The sequence below is a fragment of the Lagopus leucura genome, unplaced genomic scaffold (assembly GCF_019238085.1).
Source record: "Lagopus leucura isolate 7727_CA_CO unplaced genomic scaffold, USGS_WTPT01 Super-Scaffold_741, whole genome shotgun sequence".
In the NCBI taxonomy this organism is placed as follows: domain Eukaryota; kingdom Metazoa; phylum Chordata; class Aves; order Galliformes; family Phasianidae; genus Lagopus; species Lagopus leucura.
This window is the reverse complement of record NW_024962256.1, coordinates 34,790-60,607: the sequence shown is the minus strand read 5'-3', so window position 1 is coordinate 60,607 and position 25,818 is coordinate 34,790. Positions and strand designations below refer to the sequence as shown.

General features: G+C 47.2%; 1 protein-coding gene and 2 long non-coding RNA genes across 4 annotated transcripts in view; 2 read left to right on the top strand and 1 right to left on the bottom strand.

Moving 5' to 3' along the window:
* Nucleotides 1-361: 361 nt before the first annotated feature.
* Nucleotides 362-3,610, bottom strand: LOC122175877. The gene is made up of 3 exons (XR_006177542.1): nt 3,550-3,610; nt 1,329-1,541; nt 362-703 (listed from the first exon to the last, which is right to left on the bottom strand). It is a non-coding gene; the product is annotated as an uncharacterized LOC122175877 (long non-coding RNA).
* Nucleotides 3,611-5,630: 2,020 nt separating this feature from the next.
* Nucleotides 5,631-6,195, top strand: LOC122175906. The gene is made up of 2 exons (XR_006177560.1): nt 5,631-5,757; nt 5,844-6,195. It is a non-coding gene; the product is annotated as an uncharacterized LOC122175906 (long non-coding RNA).
* Nucleotides 6,196-8,961: 2,766 nt separating this feature from the next.
* SLF2 (SMC5-SMC6 complex localization factor 2) overlaps nt 8,962-25,818 on the top strand; it is a 28,067-nt gene continuing 11,210 nt past the window's right edge. For both annotated transcript variants that reach the window (XM_042863757.1, XM_042863756.1), the window contains exons 1-12: nt 8,962-9,207; nt 12,190-12,233; nt 12,700-13,406; nt 14,337-14,391; nt 15,479-16,557; nt 18,944-19,026; nt 19,619-19,732; nt 20,002-20,169; nt 22,382-22,481; nt 23,875-23,950; nt 25,245-25,386; nt 25,681-25,789. In XM_042863757.1, the coding sequence (XP_042719691.1) occupies nt 9,101-9,207; nt 12,190-12,233; nt 12,700-13,406; nt 14,337-14,391; nt 15,479-16,557; nt 18,944-19,026; nt 19,619-19,732; nt 20,002-20,169; nt 22,382-22,481; nt 23,875-23,950; nt 25,245-25,386; nt 25,681-25,789 (2,784 nt within the window). In that variant the 5' untranslated portion in view covers nt 8,962-9,100. The remainder of the gene's footprint in view (nt 9,208-12,189; nt 12,234-12,699; nt 13,407-14,336; nt 14,392-15,478; nt 16,558-18,943; nt 19,027-19,618; nt 19,733-20,001; nt 20,170-22,381; nt 22,482-23,874; nt 23,951-25,244; nt 25,387-25,680; nt 25,790-25,818) is intronic.

Sequence of the window (25,818 nt, the reverse complement as noted above, 5' to 3'; positions counted from 1 at the left end):
TTTCTGCTTTTTAACTGTGAATGTTTCTCAACCTGTTCTGAAACCTTTCTACAAACTCAGGATCTTGACCTGTGTGGTTTGCTCCCTTCAGGTGTAAGTCTCCTTGCCTTGATGGTTGGTAATTGAGCCCCACTCCCATCAGTGAGGTGCCCCAGAAGTGTAGCTCTCTTCCCCCTGTAATTTTCTTCCAACAGGCTGTGTGGGAGATGAGCATCCCAATGGAAGGAAAGAAAGGAGTGCTCCGTGTCAGCATGTGGATGGAGACAGCCTCTGAGAGTGCATATGGAGACCCTTGCTGGCTTTGAATTACTATAGAGAAATGCAAGTGGATTTTTTCTTTTTATTTAATGTGACTGTTCCATTTGTTTCTCTGAAATGGGTGAGCTCTGCTGCCACATGAAGCAGTGAAAGCTCTGAACCAGAAAAGCTGCTACAGAAACTTGAAGCTGCTGCTGCTCCCTAGCTGTGCTGTGAGCAGTGGGGCCTGCTGAGTGGGCAGAGGTTGGCTCTGCCGATGGCTGGTGGTTATCCCTTCTGAAGGGCAGCAGTTTAAGCAGTAATCCCAAAGCTTGCACTTCAGATCCTTATGTGGCGATGCAGCAGTCAGATATGGTGCTGCAGGTTTTCTCCGGCATCACAGAGCTGGTGCAGGTGAAGCTGGGCTGTGTTAGGTGAGTTTCTGCAGCAGGTGCAGGCGGCACATCTAAGGGACAGAAGGGGAGCAGGGGGTTGCCTCCTGATGGTGGTCAGATGCTGCATGAATTGCCAGGACCTGCATCAGTTATCTGGGAGAGACATTTAGGATGTTTCTGCTGACAGTTTTGTAACATGGTGTAATGGAAATTGTTCCCCAAACTTGGCCAAAGCCTCCCAGAGTCATACTATGGGCGGGTGGAAAGAGCCAGTTGTGTCCAGAAAAGCTTTCTATGGAATAATGCTGCTGATCTGTGTGAACACTTGGCAGGAGCACTGCCTGTCTCTGCTCCCACAGCCTGCCATGACCTGTCCTGCTGGGGACAGCCCAGGGAGCAGGCATGGCCCATGGCTTTAGCCTGGTCTGTTTGTCTTCTCCATGTTTTATTGGGTTACGCTGCCCGGAATCTGATTTCTAGGCACACCCAGGCTGCTGTGTTGACAATGAATATTTTTAGCACAGGCTTACAACCATCAGGAGGCAGCAACGTTTATTTCCTTAAGTTCCATTCCACTTCCAGATGGAAGAACCATTTTATAGCAGGGCTTTTTAGCCCTTTGGGGAAGCCCGCAACAAATGACCGCTGCCTCAAGCAGCTCTGAGTGCGGGGCTTTCCGCTGTGGTCATAACTCACCTCCATCCCTGCTGGGATCTCTGTGTGTGTTTCTGCAGACACAGCACTCAGCTCTTCTCTCTTCCTGAAGGCTGGAGGCTTATTAGCTGCCCAACTGCAGAACTGAATCCATAGGGCATTTTCGGATGCTTTAACGCCTATGGAATTCAGTTCTCAAAGCCAAGCAGCCAGTCCTCGCCGACTTCCCACTGCCCCGTGCGACTGGGTCTCCATCTGCAAGGAGGAAAAAATAGCAAAGAGCTCACAGTGCCGATGACGCAGTGCAGGCAATGAGCTGACACAGATTTTGCACTGGGGAGCTGCTGTGGGAAGGGGGCTCTGGCACTGTTCTGCCCCAGGTGCAGCACAGGGAGCTGCAGCTTTATTTGGAAATGTTGCTGAAGTTGGCTTTTTTTTTTTTTTCCTAGTGCTTCCACATGTCACCCTGTCATTTGGAGCTGCTACAGAGCATCAGGTCAGCCCTGAGCTCTGCAGTATGCTGGGAGAATTACTGCTTCTTCTAGATGTGGATGTTGGGAACAGGTGCCTTAGGAATTTTGTCTATGTACCTGCTTGCAGCTTGTGCTGCTGCTGATGCCACAGGTGGGCAGTGAAGGGGAAGACACGGGGACCCTGGTGAGCAGCACCAAGCTGCTGCCAGCAGACGGGGCAGAGCCTGTCCTCACTAAATGACATTTGTTTTCAGCCCAACCAGGAGCTGGCAGCCGAATGCACAGGAGACATTTTTTGGCTCAGCTGTGGCTCAACGCAGTGCTGACGGCAGCAGCTCACGGTCGCTGGGAAGGAGCACAGCTGGGAGGGTGCATGCGGGAGTCGAGCCCCCAGCTCTGACAGCTCGGCTTCAGGATGGGAAATGACACATGGCCTTGAAGCACCAGCAGAGATTTCAGTGAGGAAGCACCCAGCAGGTTTTGGCATGAGGAACAAGCTCTGCGGTGGCTAAGCAGCCTGCCTGGGCATCTATTTAAGTCTGCCTGCAGGGAACCCAAGTTCAACTGGGGCAGTGTGGATCCCCCATCCTGGCTGGGTGCCTTCTGCTGCCACTGTGTCGGTTGGGAGAGGTGGCTCAGTGCCCTGGCAATGCTCTTTCAGGCTGTCTCTGGCTCTCAGCCACTGTGAGCAGCCACTGCTTTGTGAGACTGAAAGGCAAAGGAGAGGGAAAAGCTTTCCCTAGGCTTCCACTGTGTGCTGATTTCCAAAGGAAAGGGAAGGGTTTCAGGCAGAAAAGCAGGAGGGAGGTCAGCCTTGACATGTCCTCCCTGTCATGTCCCAGGAGATGTCCCATCCCTCTCTGTGCAGCCTGTGGAAGTGATGGCCGTGGGGCCACACAGTATGCCTAGTGGTGTACTCTTACCTATCCTGTGCCCTGGCATGCCTGGATGGAGCAGGGCAAGCCCCAGCCAATCTGGTTTTGGCATCCTGACTGTGGGGCCTAGGCATCTCCCACAGTACTAGGGCAGTTTGCCCTGGGCATGGTGGGAAGCATGTGGGAACTGAAGCACAAACAGCTCCAGATGCTTCATTTTGCCTGTGGCTATTCCTGCAAGCTGCATCCCCACAGTGCAGCATCCCTGAGGCTCTACCACAGGCACGGCACTGCAGGCACCTTCAGGAAGCAGGGGCTCATCTGGCAGAAACTGGTTCCTACATGGCGTTTTGGGGAGCTGAGATACTGGTGCATCCCATGTGCTGCCTGTGCCAGGCTCCTCTCTGAGCTCTGCCTTTCGGTGTCCCATCTCCAGGCTAATAAGGAAGCTGTGCCCTGGCGTTGGCAGTGCCAGCTAGTTAGTATGGGAGCTACTGATTAGAGAGGATGTTCCTGGGACCAGGCAGCAGCATCTCATGGGTGTTGCACACCCTTGGCACAGGACATTCATCCAGATGGTCCTGCTTTGTCTTCTCAGGAAGTCTGCAGAAATGGTTATGCACAAACACCCCCCTCCATGGTTAAATGTCAGTGGGATGGCTCCAGTTCCACAGATTGCCCCAAAAGCTGCAGCTAGAACTGAAGCCAAGCTGGAGAAGCTCAAACTTGTGGATCTGCCATCTCCTTCCCTGCAGCCTGTGTTAGAGCAATCAGCCTGACAGCAGCAAGATGCATCTTGCTGCTTGCCCTCACCCACAGCTGGGCTTCAGCTCCTGGAAGAGCAGCAGCATGGGAGCAGCCCTCACCCTGGCTCTGGCATAGCCCCCCCCCGCAGCACTCGACCCCGGCACTCACCGGCAGCTCCCGGCTCTGTCTCTCTGGCAGCAGGACTGTGAGCCGTGCCGCGGAGGCACCGTTAAATACTGCAGCCGTCTTACTCACTTCTCTTCCTGGATGGCAGCGTGCGGGGTTCCCACCCACTTCTTTCACCTTTGGTTTCCAGGCTTTCTGAGAAAAGGGGAAGCCGTGGGAGGGAGCGACCGGCATCCCCGTTCCAGGGAGCCAGTTGTGGGGAGATGCGGCCTCCAAGAGGCTCTGACACCCTGGAAAAGGGCAGATGTGGGAACATGGGCTGCTGCCTTGGGCACAGCCAGGAACCACCAGTGCTATGGGGCTGAGGGGCTTCTCCTGCCCTGACTGAACTTTGCCCCCCCTGGCACTGCTCAGGAAACACTCAGCTGTGCCTTTGGGGACGAGGTATTCCCTCTAGGACTCAGATGGGACTTAGCATCACCCGGCCTTGGGTCAGCCACCTCCTCTCCCACTGCTCCCAGCCTGGAGGTGACACCCAAATCACTCACATGTGTGGTGAGCGGTGTCTGGTCTCAGCCTGACTGCTGGCTGCATTGGGGCATGCGTGCGCCTTTTAACCCACTTGGGACACCTCCAGCTCCACAGATGTGTGCGGCCCTTGCAGCCACTGCTGGCTTTGGCGGGGTAAGGGAGGGCTGCTGGGACTTCTTTTCCTCAAGGTGACACTGACTGCTGTCCTGCTGCTGTCCTGCCCCCTCGCACCACTGGGCGCCATTGTTCTGCTCAGACATGGCATCAGGTCCCCCAGGGCTCCCCTCTGGGTTGGAAGCGAGAGCGTGATGATGGCAGGGGCTGCAGCACTGAGCCAACACTCCCTGTGCTCCTACAGCAACGGGCAAACACATCAATATGGGAAAAGGGTACACGGGTGGAAAGCAGCACCAGCACTGCTATCTGCCTGGGCTGTGAGTGCCTGTGTGCTCTGCTAACAATTGTCAAACGTTTGTGCCTCTGGGGGCTGTGTGTTTCAGGGCAGGAAGCACCCGGAAGGCTGCAGGGCTGAGATTACTAAGCTGCTGGCGGTGGGGCTCCAGTGGCTGCTTTGCACCTGAGTGCATGAGATGGAGCCAAGGGATTTACCACACCGATCCTTAATGCAGCCAGCATCTCCAATTCAAAGAGCCTGCACAGCAATGGCTCTGCTCATACTGCAGCCCTCTGGGCTAAGCTTCCCTCCACCTGAGGAGACACTTCTTTCCCATGTCACATTTTCACATCCTTAGAGAACTTTTGGCCACACAGACAGAAACTGGGGGACATTTCGTGAGCCCACAGGAATGCAAAGAAATGGAAATGACTGGGGGGACACACAGGATAGAGGAAACGAGCAGCCTCCTCACGCTTGCTGCACTGGAAGCACAATCAGCGGGAAGGGAGTTTCTCAGGGATTGTTTTTCCGCTCCAGGTTCCCGTTTTCCCTCCAGCCCTGCTGGGAAGGGCTGGTATTTTCCCTGATGGACAAAGCCGTGTTTCTGCTTGAAAGAATCCTCAGCAGGGTCAGGAGTTCCGTGTGGCCAAGCAGGATGGGTCCTACAACAGGTTCAGATCTGCGACCCAGCCAGTGCCAGAGCCCCAAGTGCCAGCTCTCAGCTCCTGCACCCGAATCTAGTGGCAACAGCCCCTGAGTTGGGCTGGAGTCAGGAGGACCCTTCATCAGCAGCCTCACATTGGGATTTTGGGCGCTGAGCCCTGGTCCCACAGCTGGGTTAGGGGCATGCAGTGTGCCAGTTCCCACAGCACTCCATGCTCACAAACATCTGACAAGAAATGCCAAGGGAAATGTCAGCATCGCTAAGGCAAATCCTTATAGCTAGCACTGCAATCAACACGATATAAAGGCTTGGGGATTGGCCAGCACTGCTCTTTGCAAATGGCAATCTTTCCTTATACGTGGGGGACGCTGAGAGGTAAGAGCTGGCGTGCTCTTAGCGCTGTAAGCATTGCACGGGGTAGTGGGATGCAGGCGCTTGGTGGTGCTGGGCTGCAACTCCCCAGACCGGGAACTGGGTCAACACTGCTCCCGGAAATCCAGCGGGGATCCACCCACTGGTTACAGAGGAAAGTGCAGTGAATCATCTGTGCATGGTAGGAAAACGCACCAATCGTTGGGGGTTTTCAGACCTTTCCAGGCAAACCGAAGAAGCAGGAGCCGGGCGTGGAGGGACTGAATCCTACTCAGCATCCTGTGGGGTACCCAACTTGTCCCAACCACCCTACAGGGCAGCCCTGTGCTGCAGGCTGGCAGGATGGAGGTGACAAACAGTTATCTGCTGCAGCTGCCCACTCGCATGGCACGGAGCCCTGGGGATGCCATATGGTGCTTCACCGAGCCTCCAGGACGCAGAGCTGGGAGGGCCCCTGAGGCAGTGGGCACGGAGCGGTGGTTCATCGGGTCACGGGAACACGCCGGCAGCGGGCACTAGGGGGCTGCACGCTCCTGCTGTTGCTGTCGGAGGAGCTCAGAGAGCGGCCGTTCTGCTATGGGCTCGATGACCCGATGGAGAGAGCAGCGTAACTTCGGAAAACCATCCACTGCGTACCTGAGGTGGTGGCTTTTTTTTTTTGTTCCTAAATATGAGTTCCTCTTACAGCTATCAGGAGGAAATTAAAGCGCCCTCTGGTACAGCATCTGCTTTCTGTTGGAAATGCAGGATATGGTATGGTAGTTAAATCTCCTGTTGGTGTGTTGGGTTTTTGTGTTTTTTTCTCACTTGCAATGCAAGGGTTTGGTGCAATCCCTGCTAGGGAAAACGTTGTTGCTGCAGATCCCAGCCCCCTCCAGCAACTGTTTGTGTGCAGAGTGCACACCAGTGCAGTCCTGTAGCAAAGCAGCAGGCTGGGGAACTCTACTGAAATGTGTAAGCTTTCCTCTTGCCTATGGAGGTGCAGTGCAGAACCCAGCATGGGCTGGGATGGGAGGTGTTCTGTGCTGGATGCAGCTGCAGCAGTGGTCCTTGGACGTCAAACTGCCACGTAAGCCTCAGCTGTGGGATCTGCACTGCAGCAGTTGCCCTTAACTCAAGGCTTGATGTGCGGATCAGAACAGGCAGCAGTCTTTCTTTGGTAGCTTATCTGCAGCTGTGGGAGGCTGAGGGTATCTGCCCAGACTCACTCTGAGATTGAGAAGGTCAGGTTTGGCTGGAAGCAGGAGGCTGTGGTAGAGAGAGGCTGCTCTGAGATGAAAACATGCAACAGAGTATGAAGAGACCCCCACTGGTGCTGCAGCCAAAACTGAGAAACACACTAAAACTTCACTACTGCCCTTCTTGGAACCTGAACATGGTCACATTAATACAGTGCGACTGCATTAACATAGCTGTACTCAGTAGCCCAGCAAAAGAGCATCACACTTGCTGTTAACACAGGCCATAGTTGCCAGTGCTGAGCATACAGCATCAGCCCCATGGTGTTGCATATCCATTGCTAACTTCGGATAGATGTGTTAAGGATGGACTTTCTTGAACGCATGAGGAGCTAATGTGTAGTGACAATGCTTTGTAATGCCTGAAAATCCTTAGTATGAAGAACATTAATGACTGCTGTAGAAATGCCTGACTTTTCTTAGGTGGGAATTGTTCCAGCCAACCCTGCATATTGCCCAATTTTGTGTATTTCTAGCAGCAATTTGGCTGTAGATCCAAGAAAAGCCTATGACTCATTTCAGCCCTGCGGTATGGGCCAGCAGTACGGGAAAGCTTGCTTGAGTGCTAAACTGGGAGGGTGCAGAAAAGCATGCGAGGCGGGAAGTGAGCTACGCTTGCTGCCCTGTGCCTGCAGGAAATGAACGCAACAATTTAACTTGAACTCTCAGGAAGGGTGAAGTTTACTTTAAAGAAAACTTATTTCACTCCTATTTTCACAAGCTTCATATGTTCATCCTCCCACACTCATGGATGCCAAGGCAAGGCCAGAGCTGCCTGACCTGCAATGCTTGTGTGATGCAGTGGATGAGATGCTGCTGATCCTGTGAGCAGCCCAAGCCCAGCTTTTGAACCAGTTTTGGGGCAGGCCTCTTACCAGCCCTTGCTTAATTGTTTTGGTTCTCTTACAACAACCTTAGCTTTTCTGCTATGAATCTCTGCGTTGCTCTATGAGTGCCTGGAACAGGCAGGTGGATGTTCTGCATTTTGTGGGTGTGAGATGACTCCCAGAGCTCCAGTGGGTGGGAGCAGTCCCTCCACAGGCTGTTCCACAAATGTTGCTGCCGCCCTGGTTTTAGACACAAAACATAGCTCCAGATGGACACACAGACAAGCTGTAAGAGACCTGCAAACTGTTGGCTTTCCCAGCCTGCTAAGTCCCTAAATGAATCATCCTACTGGAGTAATCATGTTCCTTCTGAAAGTCAGCTGGGATTTCATGTTTATTCCTGATATCAGCAGCAGAGTTGAAGGGGGAAGTAATAACTAAAAGAAGAGAAGGAAAATCTAAACATTCCCTGCTCCTGTCTATTCCTTGCCATATACACATTCAAATCTGTTACCTGTTTTCTTTTACCTCCTGTTTCATCCTCGTATGTGCCACATACAAAGAAATGGAGCTGGTCTTTGCTCCTCATCCCTCTGCTATTGCTGTATAGGTATAGCAAAATAATCCTAGGCAGGCTTGAAGGAAAAGAAGCCTCATTCTGCAGCTGCTCAGGTGGGATACGGAGAAGCAGGGCTGAGAAGCAGGCAGATGCAGGCACCAAACTGCACTGAGCACTCAGGGTGGTAAAAGATGGGTGTGAACACAGCTGTGGGACAGCCAGCCTGCAGCGCTGGTAGCTAAGAGCCAGGCATAGCTTAAAAGCATGATTAGCTCACATGTAATCAAAAAGACTGATGAGAAGAAATGTGATAGCAGTGAAAGGAGCAGTACACCCAAATAAGCATGGAGCAATTCTGAATTCAGCTCTGTTTTCCAGCTTCTCAGTGTTTGGTTTGCTTGGTGCAAACAGATGACATGAAGGGAAAGTAAGGCTCCACCTTTCCTGGGTGCAATTAGTAGCTGCAGGGGTAAGAGTTATTCTAATTAAGAGAAGTTTAAAGTTGTTCATATTCTGACAGCTGTACTTGTGCGCCCAGTGAGTGCTGCTGCGCATGTACCACCGACCAAGGCCTTCTGAAGGGCGCACACAAGCTGTATCCGCACCCAGAGCGCCAAGCCCAGGGCACCGCCCCGCGTTCCCGCCAAAGACTGGGCCCGCCCCCTCCAGGCAAGCACCAATCAGAGCGCCGGGCAGCGGGGAGGAGCGGTGACCGCTCTCCCCTTCTCCTTTCGGCGCGGGAGGCTGGTCCCACCTCCCGCTCTCGCCGCAGCCAATCGTATCTACGCTTTGTCTCCCTGTCCCGCCCGCGAAGGTGAAGAACCAATGCGAGGCGCGAGTCCTTCAGGCGCTCGGCCAATCGGTGAGCTAGCCTAACACCGCCACCGCCTCACGCCTACGGCTCCCGGGTGAGGGTCTCGGGCGCGGCCGTGCTATGGTGCCGGGGTCGGGCGGTGATTCCACATCTCCACCTCTCCTCGCAGGGTCGTTCGGCTGCCGCGCGCCATGACCCGTCCGCTCGGCGTGGGCTCGCCATCACCGAGCCCGGCCTCTACCCGCTCCGGGCGCCATTTTAGGCCGACAGCGGGCAGGGGGTCGGCCCAGGACTGCAGGTACGGGCGAGGGGCGGCGGTCCCGCACGGAGGGAGAGGGGGGCAGCGGGGCCGGTTCTGTGCGGAGCCGGGAGTTGGTCTCGACGGCCCTTATCCGGAACGCTGCGTGCCGGCCGGGAGCGCTCAGCGCGGGGAGAGCGTGGAGCTGTTGGGGCGGGTCCGGAGGAGGGCACGGGGATGCGCGGAGAGCTGGAGCCCTATGGAGGCTGGGCGAGGGAGATGGGCTTGGAGGAAACGGCTGCGGAGCACCTCGGCGCGGCCCTGCAGTGCTTGAGGGGAGCTGGCGGGCGGGAGGGAAGCGGCGTCGTGTGCGGGGTGACGGTGGCGGGGCAAGGGGGAGCGGCCCTGAGCTGATGGGGAGATGTGGGTTGGATGTCAGCAGGAAATCCATCGTCAGAGGGCTGTGAGGCACCTGCACCGCTGCCCGGAGCTGTGGGTGCCTGTTGCTGGAGGTGCTGGTGCTGGGTTGGATGGCGCTGGACTGGTGGGACATGCAGCCCGTATCGGAGTGGAGCTGGGTGACCGTTAAGATCCCCTCCAACACGTTCTGTGATCCTTTTGTGGCCCTTCCAGCTTGGGACTACATGTGGTTCTGTGGTTCTCTGCTGTGTGTGTGACTGCTGGCTCTGGTTGCACAGAAAGGCTGGGCCCAGGTGAGCCCCAGCACTCCCTTCCACCTCAGCTGCCTTGCGGTGGGCAAGCAGCCTGGCAGTGACAAAAGGAGTTGATGCTGGGTGGTGTTTTCAGATCGTCGTCCAAAATCTGTGAGTCCTGTAGCTGCCTGCATGCCCGTCGTGTCTCACTGCTTGCTGTCAAGCCTGTCTGCAGGCTTCAGCAGTTGGACTGTAAAGAGAAGCCTTAGGTTGCCGCTGGTAGTGCCCCCCATTGTAAAATGTACTCTCATAGAAGTTCTGTTAATAGCACAGTTAGTCTTCAGATCTGATGAATCTGCCCATGTTCTGAAAGTCTTAATTCTGCCTAAAGACTTGGATAAGGCTTTTCAGAGGCTGCCAGATCAAGGAGGTTTTGCTTCTAGCTGTATGAGGCAAGTGGCAATTGTCTTACGCTGTTAGCAGAGCCTTATTTTGTTTGTTGACACGGATCCTCTGTTTTGGTAACCCTGAAGGCTGGAAGAAAGGTTGGAGCTAGAAGGTCAGTTCCTCTTCTGTTGTTGCCTGCCGGTGAAAGTGAAAGTACTCACATGGTTCAGTTTGGCTGCTCATGAATATTTAAAAACAACTTTGATCTAAGAAAAAAAAAAATAACATTTTGCTGTGTGACAGTCCTCTAAAAGAACATTGTGAGGTTTTATGCATGACTGTATAGTTTTTTTTTATCATTAAGATGGTACTTTTCAAGGTTTTTCAAGATAAAGTTGCTAGGTAAAAAAGCAGTAGATAGTGATTAATGTTGATTCATCAGTTGTTCCTCCTCTTAGGGCTGGTTTTTGTCCTTCTATTAAAGCAGTAATGGAAAGCTGCTTGTTACAGCCCTGTGCTCTTGGGAAGTTGTGTATTTTCATAAGCACGAAGATCAGAATGGAAAGCGTGATGTTTTTCATCTTTTTCCTTCTGCTGTACCGTAAGCTTGTTTGCTTTCTTCTCACAACTCATTTATTTGTTTGAAGTTTCTGGTACGTTTCTGTGCCCAAGAAACATCACATCACAATGCAGTCAAGTCCAATTTCTATCCCAAGCAAAACAAACGAAAAACCAACCAACAAACAATCCACTTTTTATTGATAGCACCTCTGGTCTCTCAGCTGTGGATTTACTAGGCTCTGCACGATTATGGTGCAAATACGGTGCTTGTTACAAAGTACTTGCATTCAACTGAAGGGCAGCGAAAGGATTCCACTGAGGTAGGGATATGGTTGGGAGAGGATGAGCAGAGCAAAGGTCTTTGGCTTTGGTTTATCTTCAAGTGCAGAGAAGGAATCTGTGCAGTAACTGGAGATGAGATTCGGTCTGCCCAAGTGGTTTGTATTGCACATACCAAGGATGGCAGCCTGGTTAGGAGCCAGGACCATTCTGGGAAGCTGGGCAGTGCTGAAGCTGTGAGCACTGCATGGCCTCTGAGCTGCAGGAGTGGCCCCAGGCAAGTGCTGAGTGCTCCCTGCTTGGAAGCAAAGCCACAGCCACAAGCAAATGGGAATTTCAGCCTTTTGATTCTTCTGTTGAGCTGAAATTGCCCATGAGAGGGTGTCCATGTCTAACAGCGACCAGATTGTGTGAGTGAGGTATGGTCTGAATGCTGAAATACTGCTCTGCACTCAAGAACTGCGAGCTAGTGCTCGCTGATCTTACTGTGTGCGTGTAAAAATAGATGGCTGCAGGTGGCTGTCCCTGTTGGGATCCAGGAGATGCCTGCAGCTCCTGCTGGAAGCTGTGCTGCTGATGGGACTGTTCCCTCTGAGGAGCTGTCACAGCACGGTGAGTGCAGCTGTGCTGCAGCCAGGACGGACCCTGTTCTCTACACCTTCCTGCTTGCTGGCTCTGGCCTCTCCTCAAACACACTTCATTAATCTAACAGCAAAACTCATTTGGTGGGATAGTGAGTTGAATTAGCAGCTGATTTGTTCTTGGAATCAGCGGTCTGTGTGATTCTGACCTTAAAGCACAGCATTTTCAGCCAGAGCTGCCAGCAGCAATGGAGAGGTTGTTAATGCCATGGCATCGGGTGCTGGTGAGGTCTCTTTGGCTTTAAGCTAGGGGGGTGGTTAAGACTCACAGGGTTGATAACAGAAGTGGTGTTTGAGAGGAAGCTGACAGGAGGGCTTCATTAGTGAGGAGTAAAGGTTTGCTTGTTCTGATCTGTCTGAAAGCTGAACTCCAGGTTGAAATAAGAGCTGCTGGCATTAACAGCAAAACAAAAAAACCCACAAAACCCCTCTAAAAATAAATGTCAGCTTTTTGCTTTATTGGCTATGTGGACATGTAGGTATTGTTCTTTCAGACGATAATATTTATCTTTTCTCTTCAGAAACCAGTCTATTACAGAGTTCTTCAAACCAGTTTTAAAACAAGGTAAATATAAATGTCTTCCACTAACAAAATAAAAAATAAAGAGTTTTAATTATGTAGGTCTGCATAAGTCCTGACTCTTTCCAATCAGGAGCAGTGGCACAATGACTTCAATTTGCCAAATATGTCTAAATGAGCACATTTATACTTTTTTTCTTCCTTAAAAACATAACTGAATAAATAACTTCCTGCTAAATTGAGCACGTTTAAGTAGCAATGTAATTAGCGAAGTCCTTTTATCACACTTAGGCTGGGTGGTTATAACAACGACAGCCATGTGAAAAAATCATGCAGTTGTGATTTGATACGGGAAACAGATTGTGTAGTACTAACAAATGCTAAGTGATTGAGTAAATTCACTTCGAGCTGTGTGGGGGGGAGGTGAAATACCAAGCAATGATGAAGACTCTTTCCCCCTCCCCCCAGTATTGTGGTTGTGAATGATAAATCTTCTCTTTTGCTCTTTCAGACCTTGGCCATAGAGACAGAAGTGTGTTGTGCTCCTCAGACACAGGAAACATAAAAGATGCAGGAATTGAACTGTCTGTTCTACATGCTGGATGCTTTGAGAAGCAAACGACTCCTGCAAAGAAAGTTAGAAGGAAAAAGATGCCAGACCCAACACCAAAAACAAGTCCTATATTAGATGCCTTCTGGAAAGGAATTGAGAAAAAAGGCTCTGTAAACTTATTGGAGGACAACGCAGTATGCAAGGCACCGGGTTCAGCATGGCCAAGGGTTGTGATTCGGAAACTCTTTGTTACTGCAGCATCTCCCAGGAGTGTGTTGGCTGAAAAAGATAAAGGTGTCAAGCCTGAGCAGGGAAGAAGTGAGAAGTATCTGGATGTAACAAGAACACTGCTGTCTTGTGAAAACAGCTGGGAGCAGAAAACTGACTGTATGGATACAGAAGAGACCAGCTCAGACTCGGATGGATGGGTTGTAGCAGAAGCTGATTCTTGGAAGGCTGGTGCCAGAAATAACAGCAATGCAAACAGCACATCTCTGTGCCACAGCTCAGGGCTCCTCTTGAAGTTGCCGTGCACTCCGCCTGACTCCAAGTTTAGGTTAGCACTGGGAACTCTGCACAGAGGAGGAAAGCAGAAGACGCGTAGAACGAAGCAATCTAAGGCACATCACTTAAAGCCATTTTCAAGAACAAGTGTATCACATCAGGTGTGTTTAGAAAGGTGGTTAGGATTGAAACTGGAGACTGCTGTGCATGTGGCTCTTGATCTAACGTAGGCTGAAATTCTGAGTGCTGCCTTTTGCATGTGCAACAAAGCTTTTTCTTCCTCTGTAAATGTTGGGTTGTGCCATTAGTAAGCTGGTTCATAATTGTTTCTCAGTAAATGAGAAATTCTGGCTTGAGAATGAAAAGGCTGATGTAGCTGCAAGCATGCAAATGCAGTGTGATTTATATGGTCGTTATTTCGTAGAGCAGATGTCCTTCTGGGAGTGGTGTTGTGTCTTCTCGTGTTGTAACGTCTGGCAGATTTCTGCTCTTTAGAAGCTGTGGTGAATATCAATTCAGATTTATGAACTTAAGCCACAGTGGTTGGATAGAATTGGGAGTAATCATATCAAGTATGTGGTATTTCAATACAAATTGAGTTATATTCTTGTTTTGGGCAAGCAAGAAAGCCCTTTAAAGAGTAGGTGTTTACTTAGGAAATCATTGTGTGCCTCCACAAGGTATGAATGAACACGAAGAAGATTAAGCTTGTCTTTTCTCTCCTTAGCACCATTCATTCTGCATCTGATTGTCTGTGCTTACTGTAGTTTTGTAGTTGAAGTTCCTCATGGATTGTTGAGGAAGGCCAACTGACCCAGAGAGATAGGTGGCTAACGGCCTTAATTATTACTGCAATACAGTGATTTAGAAACAGGCCAATCTGAAGAAAAGTTGGGGAAAAAAATAGGGTGTGGAGGAAGAGTCCTTTTGATGAGACCATTGCTGCTGCATTTTAAGCTTGTCATGAAGTACATTATTGTATTTCTGGGAATGTGTGAGACTGAATGTATTCGGGAGCCAATGCTCAGCTCAGGACATCAACACTGTTTTTAAAACGTGTGCAATTAACATTTTATCCTCTTTATTTTTAGGGAAATGGATATTCAAGAAAAATATCACGTTCTGCTTCGAGGGAGGCTGCCTCAGGTAGATGCAGTACTACTCTGATGGGATTAATTAAGCTGTCAGGTTCATCGCTTACTGTCTTTATGTTTTTCTGTTGCGTGTATGTAGTTAAAATAGATTCTCTAGCTTGTGATATGTATTATGGTAGTTGAGTGCAAGATAAATGAATGTGGAAGTTGTCTCAGAAAGAGGGTTGTTTTGGTAGTGGGATTCAGGTGATTAGGACAATTTGCATACAATTGTATGGATGTCAGTGATAGTGACAGCCATTAAACATAGTTTGTGACTCGTCAGAGGAAGCAGATTCAAGGTATGTTTATTGAAATGGTAGGAGTTTCCTGTAAGGAATAAATCAAGTCCCTGCCAAAAATCACTGCTGCTGTGTAGTCTAAGCTATTTCTAATATATGGCAAGCTTGAAGAGGTTTAAAAGTAATTTGGGATTTTAGTAAAGAATGAATTGTTTATATGTTAGTAATTACCTGGTTTGATGTGCCAAATTCTACATTTTTCTACTATGTAATGCTAACTGAGAATGGCAATGTTATTCTTAGGAAGGATCAGGTCTTGCTCTACTTGCATGGCCCACCTCGCTTGATTTAATAATTGCCAAGCAACCACGCCGTTGTTACTGGCCCAGTCCAGGATGATTGTTCTTAAAATAAGCTGAAAAATCCAAGGATTGCCATGGAGTGGTTCCTTGGCTGTGCAAACCTACTGGGCCCTGTGCTGCCATGAATCCCTTCCACCTATGCTAGCACTGGAGGCTGGCCTGCAAGGAGCTGATCTGGCTGGGAGCTGATGGCAGTGTGTAGAAGTGGTGTTCTGCTGTAGGAGCTGAGCTGCTTCTAAAATCAAAGTATTTCACTTCTAGGTTAGTTAAGATGAGTGGCCAGGTAAATCTGAAGCGTGGTTTTTTGTGTTCAAGGAGAATGGATGTGCTGTTGTTCCTGGTCAAAAAGCTTCAGTTGTAGTTGATGTACAAATGCTTGTTGTAAGTCAGTTGTTTGGTTTGAGTTTTTCCTTGTTTTTAAGAGTAGACTGTTACAGTTTTGACAGCTTCTTGAACAGCAGTAGTGGTTTATTTCTTCTTGAATGTTTTTCCACAGGTGACCCATCCCAACCCAAGCAGGACTCAAAACATGATGTATCCTCTCCAAATTCATTGAGAATGTCCCCTGAGAAAGCTGCCAGTGTGTGGAAAAGCCAGTCTGCTCCATTGGTTGGCCGTAGAGCCCAGATGTCTTCTGGGAAGAGAAAACGCACTGTCGTGAGTGTGTATGCAAACAGCTCGAATCAGTGTGAAGAAGCAAGTTCCAGTGACCCTGCTTTGAGAAGGTCCTCTGCAAGTGGGAAAAATCGGAGGGCTGCTTTGGTTAAAAACATGCTGAAGTCTCCGTGCGTGGAGGCTGCTGCTCTGCCCAGACGGGATTCTCCTCGCTCAGAGGAATACCTTGACTCAAGCCATGAAAATGAGAAAAATAATTGCTCTTCGGGGGGTTTGGCATCATGTTCTGCACAGCGTCGTAATGAAAATAGCCGGGTTTCTGTTGTAGACACCAAAGAGAATCAATTGCAGGTGGCCAACTCACACTTCTGCTTGGACGTGTCCCTGCCTTCTCAGGAGAAAAGTGCTGTCTTGCCTTCTCCACACCATGTAAAACAAACAAATACTGTACTCACAAAAGATGTGAAATCTCACCTCCAGAATGCTGTCTTCTCTCAGGTAATACCAAAAAGATGTACGCTCAGTAGAGATGATGGTATTTCACCCCGCAGCACTTCTTCAAGAACAGAAGAAAAGGCTTTAGAAGATGTTTCAGATTTTTGTCCAGTGGAAGGTTCTAAAAAGCTTACGGTCTTGGAAGAGAGTGATAAAAGGGTTCAGTGCTCATTGCCTTTTAAACAAGGATGTGAGGACAACGATCGTGTATCTTCAGAACTCTCAGAGTTAAAAGTTGGAAGCACCCGTACAGAGATGTGCAATATGAATGGCAAATCAAAAAGCAGTTTTGATAGTGAAGATGAGACTTTAGAGTGCATTCTAGATGATGATGATGATGATGACGATGAAACATTCATACCATTGCAAGAAATCCTGTCTTCAAGCGGCAGGCCTCAGACAGAAGCCCTGGAAGGAGACAGTTTTGATGATCTCCTCAAGGGCACCACGGCTCTGACAAATCATGTAAGTGGATTTAAAAAAAAAAAAAAAAAAAAAAAGCATTGTCAGCTTTTTTAGTGTCTTTTTTTCAATGACTGTCTTCCTTTGTTCTTAATGTGTGTAAACTCAGTTATTTCCCTGCAAAGCTGGGGACTTGGCTTACTTGAGGGTCTTGTGCTGTGCAGCGGAATGCAGTCAGTGTAAGGGTGCTTCTTGCCCTTGAGATGGTTCAAAAATCTGTGTCCAGTACTTGGTCTGCCTGGTGTTTTCCTTGAGGTTGAATTTTGTGGAAACTGAAATACGTTAGGATTTCAAAACATGGAATGAATTCTGCTCACGAGGGATGAATGAAGAGGTATCTAACAGATGATTTACAGGGTATTATGAAAATGAATTGATTTGTCTTTTAAAAGTTACCCTATTCAGTGGCAGTGTGTCAAATAAATTGTGGCTTTGCAGCTCTACTGTAACATTCATTAGCAAAGTCTTGCACCTGTGCTGGGTGTAGCGTTCCTACAAAGCTGATGTAGGTTTGAATGGCTGTACTCAAGTGTGTCTGGCAAGGCTGGTGTTAACTTTCTGCCCAGCAGCATGTGTTTCAGTGTGATGTGCTTCATGTTTGTGACCAGAACACTGCTGGTAAGCCGTTGGTTTTTCAGCTGTTGCTGAGCAGTACTGGCACAGTGTGAAGGCTTCTTTCTGTTCTCCGTGCTGTGGCCCTGAAGTGAGGAGGCCAGAAGGGGGAGAGAAGCCATAGTGGGGCACAGGCAGGACAGCTGGCTGCAGCTGGCCCATGGATATCCTGGCACGTTGTCATGCACTGCCATGAAATGAAAGGTGCTGCAGAGCTTCTGGCAGGCAGCCCTTAAGGCTCTGCTTGGAGACAAGGTAGGTGGTGGCTTGCTTCTGGGAGCTGATGGTGAGTGAATGCCAGGTGCATCACTTGTTGGTTTGTTTTCCCTTCTCTTATTTAACTGTTATCTAACCCCAAGAACGTGCTTGCTTTTGCTCATCCTGCCCTGCTGCGTGGTGAGGGAAGAGTGAACAGGTTCTGTTGCCTAGCTGCTGACTGGGGGAAACCCACCACGGTTTTACACCACAGGAAAAAAACTTGTTGGCAGAATAGCTGTACTCTTGTCCTACTCATCTACCATCTAAGCAAGCAAGTGTTAGGCAGCCAGATTGCTTTATCTGTCCTTACAAGTAATGGAGCAAGCAAATTATAGAATGGACTTTGATGGTTACATACATATTCCACAATCTTAATCGATGTGGCTGTGTAATTAATGGTCAGGAATGATAAACAGATACAGCCCAGGTCAAGTGTTTGTGGATGTGACTGCATCGTTTGGTGTATCCTCCTTCTGTGTAATTAGTGACCAGCACAGACAAAACAACTGAGAACTGTCCCAGAATTTCCATGACCATGGTTTCAGCATGTACTGGCATTTTTGTCTTTTGTAAGAAGGAGCACATGTGCAAGTTGGAGTACACTCTTGATTTCTCATTGTTCACTTTGGTCATGTTAAATGGCTGTGAAGTAAGGAAAGTGGACTTCGACATTCCCACGTTTTCCCACTGATTTGTTTCTGTGTTAGGATTCTCACCTGAAGCTTTCCCTTATCTAATGACTTAGGAGACGATGTAACAGAGTGATGTTTTGCACTTCAGGAAATGGTGAAAGTAACACAGATGCACTGAATCATTTTCAGGAGTTGTGCACAGGAGTGGGGGATTCCTGGAGTCTCTGTGGATTGCAATGAAGCTGTGCAGTAAAGGCTTCTGATGCAAATGTTCACGAAGACTTAGCTGCAGGTTGGCTTTAGGGAGAGAAACAGAGGCTTGCTTTGCTCTTCAGATTCATTGTGAAGCACGATCATTTCTGAATTGATCACTGAGAGATTTGACTACAGAAAGTTGTCAAGGAACTGAGAAATCCAACTATTAATTGTTTGGTTTTTCAGGGTTTCTTTTGAAATTTTACCTTCAGGTCAAGTGTATTTAAAATTGGAAGAGGCTAATGGTGATTATAGCAGAAATGCTGAGCGATGGCCTGAAGCAGTGATTGAGGTGGGAAGGCAGGGCCAGCCCAGGGGAGCTCAAGTGCAGGCAGTGCAGCTGAGTGACTGGATTGTGTGGAGCCAGGATCCATCCCTTCCCAGGCCTCATTTAAGGGTTGGCAGTGGAGCTGAGGGCATCTCTTGGTGCAGATCCCTGCCTACCTGAGGCCTTCCAAAGATAAGCAGCTCTTTTCCTTCATTTCTGTATCCATGGCTGCTGCATTTGGGCTCATTCTCATTTGCTGCAGCTGAAGACTTTGCCACCCTGCTGTTATCATCCATAATAGCATTACGGCGACTGATAGAGTAGTTTGCAGTAGTTTTAAAATGTCTTACTATTTCCTTTGCAGCTTTCTAAGCCTCCTGTTGGTACCCAGGTGTCATATGTGAACAGCTTAGAACATCTCTTGAAGGAGAAGGAACAATCTAAAAGGTTTGCTGTTTTTAAAGCTACTTTCAAAAGTTTAATATGGAGTTGTAGAAGCTTAGACTTACCTTGTCTCCCCAAACATGATGGGATTTGAGTGACAGCAAGTTAAGCTTTGCCTCCTGGCACTACTGCCATAGGTCTGATAGGACCTACCAGCGTGGCTTTACTTGAGAAGCTAAGTGACAGGCTCTCTGCAAGCAGTAGTGAATGATATATGATATATCTGTCTCTCGCAGGAGCTGGACTAAATTTACTGCTGCCTTTGCTGTAGGTCACCTACCAGCTACTGGCTGCTGGTCAGGCATGAAATAAAAACTGTTTCTGTGGGCTGACTACACAAGTTTCTTCAAAGTCATCTGCAGCTCAGTTTTGTTTTCCAAAGTTGTGTAGACTGTCAGTTTGCACGCAGGTACACAGTTCAGTGGATAGAACCAATGAGCGCTCTTTCAGGGCAAACGTGTAACGTGGTGTGTGTGCTGATGGCAGTCACTGGTGGTAAGCAGGTGTATGTGCTAATAAATGCTTATTCTTAAGTGGTGTGAGTCCAGTAAGTGATGCTGAATGGTGATATGTTTTGCTGTTACTGGTATTGCAGGCTGGGTGAACTGGAAAAGCGGTTGCGAGAAGACGTACAAAGAAAGGAAATTGATTCTTCAGATGGAGAAAATGAAAATGCTGTGGAGAATGGAGACCTCTCAGAAGAACACAGGTCCTTCCTATTCCAAAACCAATTAAATCCAGTTCTTTTTTTTCTTAGTCTTTTTCTCAAATCTCCCCCTTGTTCATCAGCTGTTAATATGTCTATCGTGAGCCATTTCTATCATCTTTGGGGGCTGAGTGGATTTTCTCAGATGTCACTGTGTATTAACCTAACTCAGCTTTCACATAAGGCTGATGTGTTCATCATCTGAAAATGACTGTCTCAGACAGCAAATAGCCTCTTGTTCAAATTCATAAAAGCAATTTTGGATTTTACAGGGCATTTATAAAGAGATTTTCAGTAGTAGCTCATGCTATACCTGACTACCATCCTGGAGAAGATGTATTTGATTTATCAATCTCTGGGAAAATCTTCAATCAACATGACCTTGACTTGAGGAATTTCCATTTCATCCCTCAAAATCCTATAGAAAAACTTCTTCTTAGGTAAGAATAACCTCTTTGTTCTGTTGTGTTTAGCTGTAGGATTTTCACTAGTGTTAGCAGTTCTTAAGTTAAAACAGCATCTTAGCATGCAAATGAACTGTAGGCAAGATTGACTCGTTTCCTGAAATTGTCCTTTCTAGCTTAGTTATATGGAACAGTGAATAGCTGCTTGACCCTTCCTTCTTTCCTTTTCAGTGATTCTTACGAAAACATCTTAAATGAGGTGGGAGGGAAGTGCTCTGGCCTCTTCAGTGCTTATACTGAAGGGCAGCAAGGCTTGTGAAGGGCTTGGAGAATATGCCCTGTGAGAAGAGACTGAAGGAACTGGGGCTGTTCAGTCTGGGGAAAAGGAGGTTAGGGGAGACCTTATTGCTCTCTTCCAATATCTGAAAGGTGCTTACAGCGAGAGTGAGGCTGGTCTCTTCTCAGTGGTGACAGGACGAAGGGAAATGGCCTTAAGTTGTATCAGGGGAGGTTTAGGTTGGATATCCGGAAACACTTCTTTACATACAGGGTTGTTAAGCACTGGAATAGGCTCCCCAGGGACTTGGTTGAGTCACCATCCCTGGATGTGTTTAAAAACTGTTTGGATGTGGTGCTCAGGGCCATGATTTAGTGGAGGGTAGTTAGTTAGGGTAGTATGGTCAGTGGTGGTTGGACTCAATGATCTTTAAGGTCTTCTCCCATCTGAGTGATTCTGTGATTCTACTGTGCTGGGTACAAAAGCTTAACTGTCCCAAGGCAGACAGAGGACCTCAGTGATGAAGTTGCGTTATGCAGCGTTGCATTATGTCTGCTTAAGAATGTCCTGTGCTGAATGGGCCTGGGACCTCAGATTCCTCATAATTAAGATTGCAGGAAGTCAGTTTATGGCATCAGTTAAATTCAGTCACTGAGCTCAAAGTGCAAATAATACACATGTACAGCAGTTACCACGCTGCTAAGAGGCGTGTTCTTGAGGCTGTCAGGCTGCAGGTAGGTGGACAAATTCTTCTGTAATACCTCAAGTGCAAATCCTGAAGAATTCCATTGATTTCAGTTGGTGATTTACTGCCAGCTAGCTCTGTAGACTGAGAGCGTTGATGACGTGCTAGAGGATTTGGTCTGTGTGTGTGTGTGCTGTTGTGGTTGTGAGGAGGAGAGAGGTCTCTGCCTCCTGAGGACGTTGTGTTTGTGTTACCTTCTTCTGGATTGAGGCCTATCTGTTAATATGATTTAAAGATCACAGGGTTATAAGCTTCAAGAAGTATCTTGTAAATCAGTAACTGGAGGAATGAGAAGTAAATGAATCGTCCCTTGCAGTGATGATTGAATTGCTTAGGTGTTCTGAAGCCACCCAGCTGTTACATACTGGCTCTCCAATGGACAAATGGAGGTCTTCCTAGCCACCTCATCAGTCAGATAGGTACATGGTTTATGGAGAAGTCAGGACTTGGGTTTCTCAGGAGACCTCCCAGTCCCAGTAGTTACTGAGAACAGGGGAGACTAAAGAGGTGTACATGGGAAATTGGCTATTGTTAATTGGGTATCACTAGTTCAGCTGCTTAGGGCATACATTACTTTCTAAGGAAGATTAAAATAGTTTACTACAAAATCTTACAGATTTTCTGTTCTCCCAACAGTTATTTGTACACTTCAGCAAAACTTACATGGCAAGACGAGACCATTTGATTTTAGTAGCTTAATTTTTACCTCCAGATTACTGAAAATGAAGATTCTTTTTTTAAAAAAAAAAAAAAAAAAAAGTTGAGGTTGTTTCAACTTCAAACATTCTTTTCTTTACCTGTAAAAGAATGTGCAAGTTTCATTGAACAGTGAAGGGAAAAAAGATAATCTTGCTGACCTGACAGAATCCAGCAGCCCGTCTGTGTAGACAGGCATAATGGTTCACAGTACAGGGATATAAATCAGTGTTTGCTTGCTAATATTGTTCTCCAATAATAAAAATGTTTCCAAATCTTGTGGTATGGCATTTTTGGAGATAATGATGGCTGCTCTCCACTTAGCACTTAAAAATTTTGTCAAGAATAAAGTTCAGTTGCTACAGCATCTCACAGCAGGTAAGAGCATATGAAGGGTCAACTATGAAGATAAGATGAACTTACCTGCATCTACTGTTGGTGATCTGAGGGGTGGGGAAGTTCTCAGTGCTTTTGTGAGATTGCTGCTGCAGTCACTAATGCATTGTTCTCTTCTCCACTTTGTCTTGCAGTTCTGATGTAACACAGCAGCTTTTTTTGGCTGTTCATGGTTTTCTGAGTTCATACAGTTGCAGTGTGTGTCCCATTCCAATTCTGAAGTGGCTTTTTCAGGTAAGGCCATACAACCTGTCACTGAGAATTTCTGAAAGCCTTACTGAAAAATGGATTGGGCATTTAGCTATTTATGAGGATCTTGCTTTTAAATTGTTGAGAAGAAATTGTCTGGATAGACTGTTCTTCCTGAAGGCTGGTCACAGTACAGATAACTGGTACCAGTGAATCTGTTGCATTGGGTTAGCAATTCTTTAATCCAAAACAACTTTTTTTTATGGGTTCTGATATATTTTTTTTTCCCCCTGCAGTCTGAAATATTTTGTCATTAGAAACGAAAACACTGGCAGTGGCTTTTTTTTCTTCCTCCATTTCCTGAGTGACTGCAAAACCTCCTAACCTTGCCTGTCTTTGTACACGGTATTTCATGTGAAAATGGCACAACCCATGCTGGATGAGGAAGTATTTCAGGATGTCAAGTGTGGGGCAAATCAGAAGCAAACATTAATTTGTTTTCTTCCACTCTCAAAAAAAAAAGTGCACTCTGCAATTTGTACAGACATCACCTTGTAAATCTAAATACTGCATTTTGTATTTGTAAAACGTTGGCTCAAAAAGTCTAGAGACACTCGAAGGAAGCGTGGCAGTTTTCTTTCTAGATGTCTGTGTTGGGAATTTACATCATGCTGTTACTCTCAAAAATGCCCCTGTCCTGTCTTCATTCTATTACTATTTGCCAACCATTCCTAAAATGAGAAATAAAACTGGACTCCCTGTAGGATTGCAGCCAGTCCATTGACTAACTTTCTGCTTCTAGCAAGAGGGAAACATTTTTGTCCTCTTACCTCATTTTCCCCAGCTGGGGAAAGATTGCCTTGCACTGCTGACATGAGCTCTGGCATCCTTCAGGCAAGGTGGGAGTGTGAGGCAGCTCAGTTTGCTCAGCTAGCACAAAACTGTCTAACACATGGGGGGCAAAATGAGGTGAAAGACACCAGGAAGCATGATGTGTATTTCTCCGTTGTATCTTTGTAGTCAGGCATTTGTTGTTTTGGCTGAGTATTGAAGATGCTCAATTTACCCATGATTGGTAAAGGATGCAGTCAATTCTCAGTTGCCCTCGCTTCTGTTTAAAGAGTTCAGTTTGATCCCAGGTAGAAATGGGTTCCAAAAGGATATACGATACCTCCATTCTCTTACTCCTCAATACCTTCTTATGACTAGATGGATTCAGCTTGGGGTTGTAGCATTCTGGTACTGCAAACAACTGCTTCTAATGTATTCGCAGAACTGTGTGCTGCTTGAAATGATCCATAATTATTCTGTTTTCTGTTTGCGTTGCTGAAGAGGGCTTGGTACTTATTTGCTGTTTTGTTGTTTTTTATTTTACTAAAGAGAACTGAGGTCGTGCAGCTCAGTATTTGACATACAGCTCTCTTTTTCTCCTGCACAGATGATGTCTGTTCATCCTAGCTATTGTGTTTCCACCCAGATTTTAGACAAGTTGATAGAAATAACACTAAACAATGGTGAGTATTTGAGAGATGGAGAACTTACCACTGAACAAAATCATCTCTCTTCTGCTAAACAGAGGGGGAGGAAAAAAGCACTGGTTCTGTTCTGTGTTTCTGACATGAGCCAGAAACTTCTGTTGCTTATGTCTTGAATTGGTCTTCAGTAAGGGTGTGCAAGCTTTACCACAAGATGTCGTCCTGGTGTATATTTGCCTAGCTGTGCATGTGATACAGAACCTTTTGCACTTGTTCTATCTTTCACAAATGGGATTGACCTGAGGAGGAGTCCAGTTTGATCCAAAGTCCTTTCTGTCTTCTACATTAAAAGCTTTTTGTAGTTTAGGGGACTACAAGATGGTTTTCACCTAGTAGCACCCAACACTGCATAGTTCACTTTCCAAATTAACGATGAAAGAAAAAACTGTATGCATGCACAACTGTATACATGCACAGAAACACCTTGAAGGGTGGCTTGTTTGTGTGTTCTGCCTTCCTTCATCTGTACTCTAAAAACTTCTTGAGTTGCTACTCAAGATCCTTTGTATGTTCCCCATGTCTTCACTTAGATCCATCACAGTCACTGTGACGGTTTGCCAGTTAACATCATTATAGTAATCAAGTTCACTTTTGAAGCACTTGGTCAGATCTATTGAAATTTTTCTATGTATTCTGAATGTCACTGGAAACAGGACTTGTTTGGTATGAGAGGGATTGTAGCCTCTTTTATTGCTTTTTGCTCAGGTTGTTTTGGAAGGAGTCACTGAAACTGATCAGTGAGTGTTCAAAGAACTCAGAGGGGTCTCAGCACATCTCTGTATCTCTCTTGAAACAGGATGAAGTCACCTGCAGTTACTCCTGAGAAGTTTGTTAAACTACAGTGTTGCCTCCTGTAGAGTCTCCAGGATGTTCTGAGGCATTCTGTTCTGTTGCTAAACTAAAGATGCATTTTTTTTTTTAACTGAGTAGAACACTGAGATCTGAAACTACAATGTCTCAAGTGTTATTTGTTTATGTTTGTGCATGTTTTTCTTGAAGTAATAGCTGGATGTCACACTGAGTGATGTGGTCAGAGCCATCATGGGTGTTTGATGCTTGAACTTTATGATGTTCCTGGTCTTTCCAGACTTAATGATTCTACAAAGGTGTAGAATTTAGTGTAAAATACTGCATTAGACTACTGTAGTCCTGCTGTGGTTCTGCAAGTAGCAGCAATTCTTCTGAGATCAGAGCTACTAGAATGGATTAAACTTCTGGGAAGGAGTTAATGCAAATAACTCAAACTAATATGTCCCATATCTCTTACTTGTAGCCTCCATCAGTGATGAGCAATCTAAACCGTGGATCCCTTCTCTAGCTGATGTCACAACTGTTTTTGTCAATATGGGTATTATGTTCAGGTCTCTCTTTCCATTGCAACATCTTCAGCCCAACTTTAATGAGTGGGATATTTTGTAAGTGTTTTCATTTTGATATCTATTGCTTAGGTCCTTCATGACCCTTTGGTGTCTTCTGCTTAGAGTCAGTGTCGTTTGTTGCCCTACGGCTTCCTAAGGGGGGTTTGCAAGAGTTGTAGCCTAACTGTAAATAATGAGTTACAAGTTTAAGGTGTGTGTGCTCTGTAGCTGGGGACGGTTGTCATCTGAAGGTGCTTAAAATATGCAGGGTTTTTTCCTTCAGTTTGATGTGGATAAGGCTTTGTGGTCCTTTGAATTGCTGATTGCTCCAATTAGTGTCTCTTTTATTAGAAGTCAGAGGCAAGGAACAGTGAGCAAAGAGCAGCCGGGAGGATTTGCCGACTCTGCCAGTCCTGCCTTCTTCTGTTTACCAGAAAGCAATCTAATGAATGTCATCAAGGTGAGAAAACCCCACTTAGTGCACACAGG